Source organism: Pongo pygmaeus, chromosome 11 (genome assembly GCF_028885625.2).
Source record: "Pongo pygmaeus isolate AG05252 chromosome 11, NHGRI_mPonPyg2-v2.0_pri, whole genome shotgun sequence".
Taxonomy (NCBI): Eukaryota; Metazoa; Chordata; class Mammalia; order Primates; family Hominidae; genus Pongo; species Pongo pygmaeus.
In genome coordinates, this window is record NC_072384.2 from 130,755,705 (window position 1) to 130,769,684 (window position 13,980).

General features: G+C 45.9%; 1 protein-coding gene across 5 annotated transcripts in view; it reads right to left on the bottom strand.

The window, feature by feature from the left end:
- Positions 1-10,949: 10,949 nt before the first annotated feature.
- SP110 (SP110 nuclear body protein) overlaps positions 10,950-13,980 on the bottom strand; it is a 59,246-nt gene continuing 56,215 nt past the window's right edge. For 2 of the 5 annotated variants that reach the window (XM_054477727.2, XM_063648074.1), the window contains exon 20: positions 10,951-13,783. In XM_054477727.2, the coding sequence (XP_054333702.1) occupies positions 13,670-13,783 (114 nt within the window). In that variant the 3' untranslated portion in view covers positions 10,951-13,669. Of the gene's footprint in view, positions 13,784-13,980 lie in introns of all 5 variants that reach the window. The other 3 variants (XM_054477724.2, XM_054477725.2, XM_063648079.1) reach the window with 3 other exon arrangements.

Below are 13,980 nucleotides of genomic sequence, written 5' to 3' on the forward strand. Positions count from 1 at the left end.
CATTTCAGTATTGTGTATGGCCGGCTTTGCCTCACAGCGGCAGAGTTGAGTGGCTGTCACAGACAGCACATGGCCCGGCAAAGCCTGAATTGTTTACTATCCATCCCTTTGCAGAAAAAGTTTGCCAACTCTTGACCGTAGAAGACAAGAAAGTCTGATAAAATATGAAATTTGATGACTTTGAGTTGAAATGTGATTCAGAAAAGTTGGACGAAACAAATTTAAGGAACACCCTAACCAACTCATTTTCTTTGCATCTCTATTTTAATGTGACCGAAGGTGATATAGGATGAAAATCTGTCTGAATAAGCTTCAATAAATATACAGTGCAACTCCTAAGAAATAAAAAAGCATGGTGGCATAGTTTACTTTGCAACTTACTTTCCTGCCTTACACAATCTATGGTGTCCTAGATGCAATGATATATGGTAGCATAGAAGATAAAAAGTGAAAAAACAGTCCTCTGGAAAAGCCTTTGAAAGCTCATTGTGATTATCAGCCTTTCTGAGTCAGTAGCTCTTTTTCTTTTGACACAGAGTCTCACTCTATTGCCCAGCCTGGAGGGAAGAGATAAGATCACAGCTACTGTAACTTCGAAGTCCTGAGCTCAAGGGATCCTCCTGCTTCAGCTTCCAGATTAGCTGGGACTACAGTTGCAGGTCACCATGCCCAGCTAAGTTTTTCCTTTAGACATGGGGTTGCGGGGAGGAGGAGTGGTCTCATTATTTTGCCCAGGCTGATCTTGAACTCCTGGCCTCAAGTGATCCTCCCGCCTTGGCTTCCCAAAGTGCTGGGATTACAGGTGAGCCAACGCACCTGGCCAGTAGGTCTTTGTTTCATTTATTCTACCCCTAGCAGTCGGCAGAATAAACAACATGGTGAGCTCTGATTTTGTGCACCTGGTCTGATAGCTAATTAGAGCATCAGCATCCTGAAGTCCTCAATCTAGAGTGGTCCTGGATTTTATTCAGCTGTTTAGAGTACCTGGGTGGGGGTTGGGTGCCTGTAATCCCAGCATTTTGGGAGCTGAGGTGGGCGGATCACTTGAGGTCAGGGGTTTGAGACCAGCCTGGCCAACATGGAGAAACCCCGTCTACTAAAAATACAAAAATTAGCCAGGCGTGGTGGCGGGCACTACTCGGGAGGCTGAGGCAGGAGAATCGCTTGAACCTGAAAGGTGGAGGTTGCAGTGAGCTGAAATGGCACCACCACACTCCAGCCTGGGCGACAGAATGAGACTCCATCTGAAATAAATAAATAAAATAAAAATTAAAAATAGAGAACCTGGACGGGATCTGCAGCAGCACTGCCCAGCAGGTGCTTTTCCTGCTTTTTCTGAGAAGGGCTCCTCTCCACCAAGTCAAGAGTGACTGCAGCCAAAAAAGGTCTGGGCTGAGCATGAATTTGTTTTCTGTGGTCTCTGCTGTCAGTACTTCCAAGGATGATAGCCAGAGTGTCCTCACTTCAGAGAATCCAACCATGGCTTTCCAGTAAAATAAACAGAAACAAATGCCCTGAGTCAAGATAGGCTGTGCTCTCCCTTTAAAAACAATTCTCATTTACTTTGGCAATAAAATATTAACCACAGATGAGAGAAAGAAAAGTAGGCAATTAATTCTAAATCATTACACTGGGTTAAAGTGGGGAAGAGCTCATAATGATACACTGATCTCTCCTGGGAACTTCTCCTTTCAAGGGGTCCTCCTCTACAAGATAATTGCGGGAAAAGCCTAGAAAACACATCTGTTACTTTGAAAACTGTGAATAATAATGATCAATTTAGGGGATCATGTGGGCCAGGTGGGACCAAATAGGGGGTTTTATTTTTAGTGGAAGTGGGGATCATCATGTAGTTTTTATAGAAGTCAGATGTATTCAGGTATAATTGACATACGGTAAAATCCACTCTTTTTTTTTTTTTTTTTTTTGAGATGGGGTCTTGCTCTGTGGCCAGGCTGGAGTGCAGTGGCATGATCTCAGCTCACTGCAACTTCCGCTTCCCGGGTTCAAGTGATTCTCCTGCCTCAGCCTCCCAAGTAGCTGGGATTACAAGTGCACACCACCACGCCCGGCTAATTTTTGTATTTTTAGTAGAGATGGGGTTTCACCACGTTGGCCAGGATGGTCTTGATCTCCTGACCTCATGATCCACCTGCCTCGGCCTCCCAAAGTGCTGGGGTTACAGACATAAGCCACCACACCAGGCCAATCCACTCTTTTAAAATGTAGGTTTGTTTTGTTTTGACAAATGTAAAACCACATGACACCAATACAGTCAAGACCCAGGGCAGTCCCATCGTGCCAGAGGTTCCCTCAGTCCCTTTGGCAGTCACTCCTCTTTTGCCATGCCATCCCTGGCAACCACCAATCCATGTTTTGTCCCTGTAGTTTTGCCTCCCTAGAATGTCATATAATGGACATCATATAAATGAAATTATATCATTACCGGCCTGTTGAGTCTGGCTTTTTTCAGTTAGCCTAATGCTCTTGGAGTTCATCCCTGTTGCCGCATGTATCAGTAGCTTGTTATTCTTTATTACTGAGTAATGTTCCATTATATGGATGTGCTACAATTTACTTACCAATTTACTTGCTGATGGGCATGTGAGTTATTTCCAGTTTTTGGCCATTACAAATAAAGCTGCAATGATCATCCATGTACAGGTCTTTGCGTTAAAAAACCTATGTTTTTATCTCAGTGCCTGGGAAGGGGTTGCTGGGCCAAATGATAAACATTAGTGTAATTCTGTAAGAAACTACCAAACTGTTTTCCAATGTGATTGTTCCATTTTGCATGCATGAGATTTCCAGTTGCTCTGCCTCGTTGTCTGCTCTTAGTATTGCCGGTCTTTCTAATTTTAGCCATGCTAATAGATGTGTAACAGTATCTCCTCAGGGGTTTCATTTGCATTTCCCTGATGACTAGTGATGTTGAGCATCTTTTTATGTGTTTAATTTTCCATTTGTATATCTTCTTTGATGAAGTATCTGTTCAAATCATCTTCCCTTCCCACTAAAAAAAAATTGAATATTTTGTCTCTATTGAGTTCTAAGGTTTGTTTTTCTTTCTTTCTTTTTCTTTTTCTTTCTTTTTTTTTTTTTTGAGATGGAGTCTTGCTCTGTTGCCCAGGCTGGAGTACGGTGGCTTGATCTTGGCTCACTGCAACCTCTGCCTTCTGGGTTCAAGTGATTCTCCTGCCTAAGCCTTCTGAGTAGCTGGGATTACAGGTGCCCACCACCATGTCTAGCTACTTTTTGTATTTTTAGTTGAGACAGGGTGTCATCATGTTGGCCAGACTGGTCTTGAACTCCTGACCTCAGGTGATCTGCCCACCTGTGCCTCCCAAAGTGCTGAGATTACAGGCATGAGTCGCCGCACCTGGCTGAGGATTTCTTTATATATTCTGGATTCCAGTCCTTCATGAGATATGTGTTTTTAAATATTGTCCTCATCTTTTCTTGTTTCTTTTTTAACTTTCTTAAAAGTACCTTCCAAAAATCAGAGGTTTTAATTTGATGTTCAGCTTACGCTTTTTTTTTTTTCCTCTTACGGTTTATGTGTTTTATGTTCTATCTAAGAAATCTTTGCCTAACCCAGGGTCTCTATTATTTTTCTACTGCTGCTGTGAAAAACTACCACAAACTTAGTGGCATAAAACAACACAAATTTATGATCTTACAGTTTTGTAGGTCAGAAGTCTGAGCTCCTTGACTGGTTTCTGTACTCTGGGTCTCACCAGGCCAAAGTCAAAGTGTCGGCTGTCTGGGCTCTTACCAAGAGGCTTGGGAAAAATCCACTACAGTGTTCACTCAGGGTGTGGGCAGAACCCAGTTCCTCAAGGTTGTAGGGCTCAGCTGCCAGCTTCATTGCTGGGGTCAACTGGGGTCGCCCTTGGAGTTCTCTCTAATCCTCTCTCTGGGCCTCTCTCTGATCCTTGAAAATGAGGCCCTCACTCTGCTAGCTGGCAATCCTGACTCATAGACTCCTAAAGAACTTCTCATGACTGGAATATCTAATTTTCCCTTCTGCTGCAGCTAGAGAAAGTTCTCTGCTATTAAGGGGTCATGTGATTAGATGGGGCCCACCTGGATAGCCCAGGATACCCTCCCTATTTTAAGATCTGTATCTTTCCTTGCATCTGCAAAGTCTCTTTTGCCAGGTAACATAACATGTTCATAGGTTCCAGGAACTAGGAGGTAGGCATTTTTGGGAAAGCATCCAGCCTACCACCTCCTCAAATATTTTCTCTCCTGTTTCTTCTAGAAGCTTTATAGTTTTACATTTAGGTCTATGATCCATTTTAAATAATTTTTGCATATGGTATCAGATTCTTGGATTATGGTTGAGATTTTTTCTTTCTCCTCTTTTTTTTTTGTGTGTTTGGATATCCAATTTGAGAAACATATGTTGAACAAGTTAGGTTTTCAATTTCTATCATGATGAAGAATTTGTGATTTGTATAGCTTCAGAACCCACAGAACCATGGCTCATGTTTCATCATGATCACAGCTGACTTCACGGACTGATTTCATGAACAGTCCCATCATGTTTTGACACTCACAGAAAATATTTTTCTCTGGGAATTTTTAGGAGTGGGAACGTATGCTTCCCTGTTCTCTGCCTCACCTCTTGCACATACACAGCATTGCAGATGGCACGGAACCCCTGGTTCAGCGGGTTGCGGGTGCTCTGCAACACTGAAGGTGAAAGTAGAAGGAAGCAGCAAAAAAAACCCCTGGTCCCTGATCCTGTTTTGGGGGTTGGGGTAGGCATTTCCTTGGGAGCATTTAAACGACAGCACATCAAGGAGGGACAAAACTCCTTGGCCAGACAGGTAAAGGTCAGAATTTGAAGGCAGGAATGGAAGTAGCAGGTGAATTCTAGGCTGAGGTAATTCAGGTATAGGGGGTTGGATTGGGCACAGACAGGACTGGGATCAGATTGGCAGACAGGGAAGGGCAAAGCTGCAAAGGTGGAACTGCAGACCAGCCACGGCTTGTGCTGCTAGCTGTGCCCACACCCACACCCTGCAGAGAGGGTCTTGGTGACATGGGGCAGAGCCGTCCCCAGCCCTGGAGAGCCAGAGTGCCCCAAAAGTTTCCTTGGAGGAGGACAATGGGACAGGCTCAAGTGACCCACAAGGCACTCAATCCCCAGGGAACTTGCTGGCTCTTGGCACCTGCAGGGGAAACCCAAGGGGCTGTCTCAGGTCCCCAGCCCCTGTTGCTGCCCCCAGCTCTGACCCTGGCTTAGGGGCAGATGCCTCAGGCTGCTGTGCCTGCAGATTTTGCAGAAGGAACAAGACGCTTTAAACTCAGTACACTTAGCCAGTGCAACTCTCTTTCACTAAGGAAAGAAATAGTTAAGAATTCAAGACTCCTCACCTTATCCATTGATCTGTGCCTGCTCTTTGGTTCCAAAGATGGGACAGTCTATGAGCCAAGCCAGAAAATTTCACACTGGCTCCTAGACTCTTAATGGATCCCTTCAGGCACCAATACTGCTGAGAGAGACAAGAGGCGACAGGGCCTGGCCTAGATGTGGGCAAATTCCTATTTGAAGCGGCATGAGCTGTGTTCTGTCTGACTTCCACCTTTTTAGCTTTTTCTTTCGAGGCCATTCTCAGGAACCCCATCCACAGGAGTTTCCCCCAGTCCCCAGCCATAGGCCTCCCTGTGCTGGGACTGAAGTCACCGTTCTCTTTGAGATCACCGTGCCAACCTTATCTGGGGTCACTGATTCTGGCTGGCATGACAGAAGCTGCCACCTGTGCTGTGGCACCTGAAGCCTGGTGGGACCTCAGTTCCAGGGACTCCTGATGAGAAGGGTGGGGAGGGAGAAACCCAGGACACTGCATGTGAAGGGAAGGGTACCCTCCCTGATCCCAACCACAGCCGTGACTCAGCTTTACCGAGTGGCTACTGTGTGCTAGGCACTTTGCCTATGTGGTTGGATCAAATGGCATTTTTTCTTCCCTTCTGAGAAATTAAAATGATTAATTTGGGCACTTCCACTATCTATCTGCAAAAGAAAACTTTACATAATCTGATTCTGGAGGCAGGCATTTCTTTAGCATAATAAAGCCCAAGCCAGGCTTAGTGGTTGTGAAGAAATAGTATTTGTTGAAATAGACCAGGTTAGATAGTTCAACAGAAGAAAGTCAAGTAGAAGGATGATGAATCTCTCCTGGGGATCAGGATGAGGTGTTAGAAGGAAATTAAATTTTCAGGGTAAGGTTTTTTTTTTTTTTGGAGATAGGGTCTCCCTTTTGCCACCCAGGCTGGAGTGCAGTGGGGTGATCTTGGTCCACTGTAGCCTTGACCTCCTGGGCTCAAACAATCCTCCTACCTCAGCCTCCTGAGTAGCTGAGACTACAGGCGTGTGCCACCACACCCAGCAAATTTTTATTTTTATTTTTTTGTAGAAGAGATGGGGGGTCGGGGGGGGGTCTCACTATCTTGCCCAGTCTGGTCTTGAACTCCTGAGCTCAAGCAATCCTCCCTCCTTGGCCTCCCAAAGTGCTGGGATTAGAGGTGTGAGCCACCACGCCTGGCTGGGTATATTTTGATTTTAGGTATTTTAGGACAGAAGCTGAAGCCGAGTGTTCACTCCAACACCCCCTTCCTGAATCCCGAAAAGTCTGGGTGGTGAAAACTTGATCCTTTGAAAGCCCCAGCCCCCCACACCATCTCCCCTCCTCACCTGGACCCTTGACAGTGGCGGTCCCAGGGCTTCTTTCAGGAAGTTCTGTCCCAGGGCGTCCTCCAGCCTCTGGTTCTCAGCTCCAATCCCTGCTGTCTTCCCCGCCTTCCCCATGAAGCACAGAGTCAGGCATTTCTTCCCCGGGCCTGTCCACACTCCTCACTGCTTCCTTGAGAGAACAACGACCCCAGCTCCAGTCCAGGAGGGACTGTGGGCCTAGAGGGGCCGCTGGCTAGGGGCTGAGAGGAGCTCCCGGAGGTGTGGTTGCCGAGACTGGTCTTCTCATGTTCTGTTTTCCTGGGTGTCATTTTCACGGCAGTAAACCTCTTTAGAAAGGGAGGGGGGCATATTTTTCTCAGGGACATTTACAGCAAGGCATCATCCTGCCCACGTCCCACAGCCGCAGGATTTTCTGGCCTGGTCCTGTTCTGGATCTGCCTGATTCTCAAGGCACAGCAGCAGGGGAGGGCGGGCTCCGTACCCTGGTCAAGCTAGGGCAGGCGCTTGCCTTGCCAGCAAAATGTCCCGCTTCCCAGGACAAAGACTCGCTCTGAGGCCGCACTTGAGTCAGGCTCCTCGAAGCTCTCTTCCAACGAGGCCTCGACCCTGGGCTTCTGTGCCTGTCCTCGTTGGGCCTGCATCAGCCAGTTTTAGCAAGTCCCTCCTAAGTCAGTGTGGAGAGAAGCCCCCACCCTTGGCATCTGACCACGCTGGCCTGCCTTCAGCAAGAATCCTAAGCCTGTTTAACCAGAAGCTTTCCTTCCCCCTGGCGCTTTCTCTTAGTAATTTCCTCCATCCCGACCGCCAACCTGCTCCATGGCTATAAATCCCCACTCGTTCTGGTTGAATTAACCACTGAGCCCGTTCTATACGCACTGAGGCCTCTTTCCCCCTTTGCAATAGTTCCTGAACAAAATGTGCCTTTCCTACTTTACCTACTGTCAGGTCCTGGGTTTCTTTAACAGGAGGGCAACCTTCAGTCTGGGTCCGGGTCAGTGGTATAGAAGGGGAAGTGGCACGGTGTGTCTACAGGGGGCAGAGCCCAGTGACGGGAGCCCACAGCAAAGACACCCAGGCTGCATTCGGGAGGACGGTGGCACCGATGAGAGGGGCATAGGCAAGGACACCACGGGGCAGGATGCAGAAGGGAGTCCTGGGGCAGAACCAAAGCGGGAGCCCAGCCTGTCAAACCTCAAGACGTGGCCTGGTGCATGGGGAGTGAGATTCCAACAACCCAATGGGGACCAGGAGGGGAGATGCTGCTCGGAGAAGCTCCGGACCTGCAAGCCAGCCTGCTCCGACTGACTGGGAGCCTACAGGCATTCATTCATTCAGCCATTCATTCTACAGATATGTATTAAGTGCTGATGAGTTTGATAGTAGGGATATACCAACAAACAAAAGAGACAAAAAATTTTGTCCCTGTGGAGCTTACATGATAGTGACAAGAGACAGACACCAAACACAATAAACAAATCATGCTGCATGTTAGAACATGATAAATGGGATATTTTGGGGGAAGAAAGGACACACGTGAGAGGGAGCAGGAGAGCCAGGTGTGGGAGGTTGCAGCATTATGGGTGATTGGAGCAGGCTCCCCCAGGAGCATTATAAAACATTATTTTTAATGAGCAAAAACATTAAAGATGTGAGGGTGAACTGTGGGGACTTCCAGGGGGAGGAAGCTCCAGACCCAGGGGATTGCTGGTGTAAAGGCCTTGAGGCAGGAGTGGCCTGGGTTCCAGGGAGGCCAGTGGGTGCAGCAGACCTACGAGGGAGGGGAGAAGCCCCTCATACAGGCCTCGGAGGGCTCTCACCCTGAAGGCGGAGTAGGCACGATTGGACTGATCTTAACAGGCTGAGTCTGGCTGCCATATTAAGAATAGGCTTTGGGGGTAGGGATCGGGGTTGTGACGTGTGTTGGGTGGGGTAGGAGCAGGCCATGTACCACTGCCATTAAAGCATTTCAACTGGGGACCTGTTAATATTCTTAACCGCTCCCCTGCATTTCACAGCTGCCTGTATCCAAATACAATTGGGGCACCTGGCAGCACACCTCAGGGTGACTTCATGTTCAAATATAATATCAACTGAATATCCAATAAAAAGCTTCAAAAATCATGCCAATATCTTAAGTCTCTCAAGGCGGTGTCAAAGCAGCAGCCAATCCATGACCTACTGAGAGAGGAGAAAGGAAGAAGCCAGTCAGGCAGGCAGTTAGGGTGGGCCCTCAGTTAAATTCTTTCAAACAAAAGAACAGCCAACTTGCACAGAGGGGCTTGCCTAAGACACACCCACAGCCACATAGATAAGAAAAGCTACACAGGTGACTCACCCAGACATGCCTGCAGTGGAAAGTTCTGTCCCCTAACAGATGTACAATAAGAGGAACAAAGCAACGTGGAGTCACTAAGCTAAGGGCCCACATGCACACTTGGAGGATGGGGTGGAGCTAACAGAAATTTGTGTCTCATGCAAATGAGATGCCCAGCCCTCATCAGTTTCTTATAAAAGCCTTTGCATTCAACTGTAAAGATGGCAACCCTCTTCTGGGCCCCCTCTCCACGGCAGAAAGCTTTCTTCTTTTGCTTAGAAAACTTTTGCTCCAATCTCACCCTTTGTGTCCACGCTCCTTAATTCTCTGGGTCATGAGACAAAGAACTCCAGGTAATACCTCACAACGAGAGACTGCTATGTTGTGGTGCATTGGTGAGACTTTAACACTAAAACAGAATACCGTGTGGGTCACCTCCACTCATGCATCTCTCTCTGAAGTTCTCATGACCATGACTCAATATTAATCTCCTCCCTCCATCCACAGGCTTGCTCCTTGTACTCCCAAATCTCATCTGCCCGGCTACTTTTTTATTTAGTTCCCTTCTCAATTTAGTTTTTTCTTCTGCAGTTGGCTTCACGTTCTATTCTTATTACTGTTTCTGAAAGCTGTAATAAATAAACAAACTACAAAACATTACAATTAAACAAACCAAGCAATCAACCAAACAATAAACTCTCGGCTGTCACCTCACAGGACAAGGGAAGCTCTTGTGATTAAGTTGCAGGGTCTACTGCTGCCCACACCAGATACCTTAGTTAGATTTGCTCCTTTGTCAAATGTTTAAGTCAGATAAAGGACCAGTCGTAGGGCAGTGGATCTCAAACCTAATTGTGGCAAAACAAAACAAAACAAACAAACAAAAATCACCTAGAAAACGTGTTCCCCTTCCCCTAGTAGGCTGGCTTCTTCACCCCGTCCTCATCCTCTAGCATCCCTGAGAGGAGGTCACCTGGGACATTCTTGCAAATGGGAGGATCTAGAATCCAGGTCTCTGCCAGCTGCCGGGCATCCCCAGGCGGGCCTCCTGCCAGACTCCAATCTATGAAATGAAAAACTGGGAAGCCTTTTCCAGCCCACGTTACTGAGTGCATCTCAGTTGTTTCATTATGCTAGCTGTGAGGTTTTGCACTTGTGACAAACAACAGAAGGGACCTTTTGTCACAGTAAGGAAATCCTCGCAAGCATGTGCCTAAACGTGACTGTCTGCTGCTTCGTCTTTGCCAGTCTCATCTGGAGAGGACCTGGCGCATGCTCTTGGTTGGTTTTCCTCCATCTGCATGAAACAGGAGACACTGAGAGCATCTTCTTCCCCTTCAAAGCCTTCACTACTTCCTTCTCCTAGTTCCTTGTCCTTGCAGGAGCTTTAATATCTCAATTCCTTTCCGTCTCTGCAGAGGCCCACAGTGCCCTCTGGTGGTTGAATAGCACGCTACACTTTTTTTTGAGGGGTTGGGACGGGGTGGACAGAGTCTCCTGTAGCCCAGGCAGGAGTGCGTTGGTGCAATCTCGGCTCACTGCAAACTCCGTCTTCCGGGTTCAAGCGATTCTCCTGCCTCAGCCTCCTGAGTAGCTGGGACTACAGGTGCCCGCCACCACGCCTGGCTAATTTTTGTATTTTTAGTAGAGACGGGGTTTCACCATGTTGGTCAGGCTGGTCTCAATCACTTGACCTCGCAATCCACTCGCCTCAGCCTCCCAAAGTGCTGGGATTACAGGCCTGAGCCACCACGCCTGGCAGACCACCTATATTACTTTTAACCACAAATGAAATAGATGACTTCTCAGAAAAACATAAAAGCAGAGCTGTCTCAAAAACCCACAGAATATCTGCATATCCTGATAACCATAAAGCAAGCGGATAATGTGGTCAACACCATCTCCCCAGTGAACTCTGGGTCACACACTTTTGGTTAATTTAAAACACTATAAATTATTCCAGAACATATTAAAAGGTAGAAAATTTTGCAAGTTATTTTACCGAGGTAGGATAACCGTAAATCTGACTATGACAGTATGTAAAAACTATAGACCAATCTCATTTATAAATACAAATGTAAAATCCTCTGCAATGGTACATTAAATACCCTCTGCAATGGTATATTAAATCTATAACAAACAAAAATAAACTCCACAGAAATTTAGAAATCAACTTAGTTTGTTTTTCATGGTGGTCTGAGTGTTGAAATTCTGTTAACTTTTATTGTTGTACCTGGGGATTGAGCAAGTGAGAAAATAATACTGTTGGAGAACGGAGACACCAATATAGAACTGAGGAAGACAAGGAAGAAGCCTGTGGGATGGGATGGGAATTAGAGGTGTATAATACGTACAAATCATGTATCAAGGAAAATTTCCTGCCCTGAGATTAGGGGGAACTAGCAACATGTGCTTTACTGGATTTCAGAATTGCTATAAATGAGTGACTGCTGCTTCCTTTTTCCCCGTTTGAATGGAAGTGTCTATAGTGGTTGTTCAGTCCCTGTTTCATCACTGACGGTTGGCAGCAGGGAAGAAACCATTTTTCAGCTCACAGGCCTCTAGTTCAAGAGGAGGTGCACCCAAGGAGCTGCACCCAATGAACCATACCTGAGGAGCCTATTTCTTTTCTTTTCTTTCCTTTTTTTTTTTTTTTGAGGCAGGGTCTCTGTTGTCCAGGCTGGAGTGCAGTGGTGCATTCTTGGCTCACTGCAACCTCTGCCTCCCAGGCTCATCTTCCACCTCAGCCTCCTGAGTAGCTGGGACTACACGTGTGTGCCACCATGCCCAGCTAATTAAAAAGATTTTTTTTTTTTTTTTTGTAGAGATGAAGTTTTGCCATGTTACCCAGGCTGGTCTTGAACTCCTGGACTCAAGCGATCCACCTGCCTCGGCCTCCTAAAGTGCTGGGATTTCAGGTGTGAGCCACTGTGCCCAGCCCCAAGAAGCTTTATCTGATCTGAACCTGATTTAGATAAGGAGGTCCTGTGCTTTGTTCCAATGCTGCAGAGAGTAAGACTTCTGTGGGGAGAGGAGTGTCCTTTGCATATGGGAAAGATGTGCACTACTGTGGCCAGAGCGAGAACTATGGTAGATTGCTTCTAAAGATGGGAGCAGCAATGTTTCTTCCCAAGCAACATTCTCCTTTGAAATGTGACTTTGCCACTCATTGCATCAAGAGGTAGGGTCTATTCTCCCTCCTTCTGAATCTGGCCCTGTGACTTGCTTTCACCAATAGATTTTGGCAGAAGTGACAGTGTGCAAGTATGAATGGGGTCTGCCAGTACCATGTGGAGCAAAGGTAAGCATCCTCATGGATGATGCCTGAATTCTTGACCCACAGAATAGTGAGCAATAAAATGGTTTTTTTTCTTTTTAAGCAGCTAAGCTTTGAGGTCATTTGTTACACAGCAATAGATAGCTAATACACCATCAAAGAGTTCTGGGGTCATTTCAAAACAACTCAGGAAGCAAATTGAGGAGTTTCTCACTAAAAGTGGGGAACTTGCACATGCCTGTAATCCCAGCTACTCGGAGGCTGAGGCAGGAGAATCGCTTGCACCCAGGAGGAGGAGGTTGCGGTGAGCCAAGATGATGCTACTGCACTCCAGCCTGGGTGACAGAGTGAGACTCTGTCTCAAAAAAAAAAAAAAAAAAAAAAAATTGTGGGCAACTCAAGCATCAATAAAGGTATTAACTGCAATGGTTTGTAGCATACTAAGTATATTTAAATATGTGGGTTCAAGATAATTCAATAAAAAAAAATCCCTGGTTACCTTTAGAGGATTTTAGGAAATCAATTCATTATTTTGAACATTGCTAAATAAAAAAAGAAGCATTTATCCTATTTTTTGTACAACCTGTATTTCAAGGTAACCGAATATTGTTAAAGAGAAGCTATTTGCAGAATAATTCTGACCAATAATGATGTAAAAAAAATCTGAATCTCATCATTTTGCAACCCCTGATGTTATCATGGATTTAGGTAGTGCTGAAACCATCAGATGATAGATCCTCAGGCTGATAACACCTGGATCTGCTGCCAAGCTTAACATAAGAAATAATACTAAATTCCCCTGTGGAGCCTGCATGTGCCTAAACAACCCGAAATCAAAACAAACCCCTCGAAACCTGAGTTAAAAGCAAGCTTCTAGATCTAACTTCTAGCTTACAAAAAATGAGAGGAAGAGAGGACTATACCACTAAGAAAATGCAACCAGAAAATTCCAGATTGCAAAAAATGTAATAGGACCAAAACCCTGAGTTCTTCAATAAATACACGACAATTTATAGCTTAAAAGAGACATAGGGACAGGTGAGCCAAACGCAGTGTGTGGAACTTGTTTAGATCCTGATTTGAACAAATCAATTCTAAAAAGACTTATGAGACAGTGGGGAGGATGAGAACTGTGATGGGGTATCTGATGGTATTAAGGAAGTATTCATTTTTTTTTTTTAGTGTAGATATAGCCTTTTAAAGGTAAAAAGAAAGAATAAAGATGGTGGAGGGTGTGATTATCCTATGAAGTGTCTGGGTTTGGGTCCTGAGGGCAGCCAATTACATCCCAGACTCACTGGCAATCAACAGTCCAGGCCAGGGTCCCATCGGCTGAATCCTGAGGTTGGGATGCTTCAGTCTTTACAGAACAGGGTCAAGGAAAAGTCCAGAAACCGCCGCCATTGGCTTCATGAAAACCGAGCACGTCTTTGAGATCTTTTTCAAATTCTGCCTCTAAGTCAAGTCCTACCCGGCCAAAGTCAGAAGCCTGAAAGAGAAAAAAGCAAACAAACACGTTAAAGGATGAAGGATTACAGCCATCAAATCACTCATACATTTTTTTTGTTTTCTGTTTTTGAGTCAGGGTCTTTCCCTGTCACCCAGGCTGTGGTGCAGTGGCATCGTCATAGCTCACTGCAGCCTTGAATTCCTGGGCTCACGTGATACTCCCATCTCAGCCTCCTG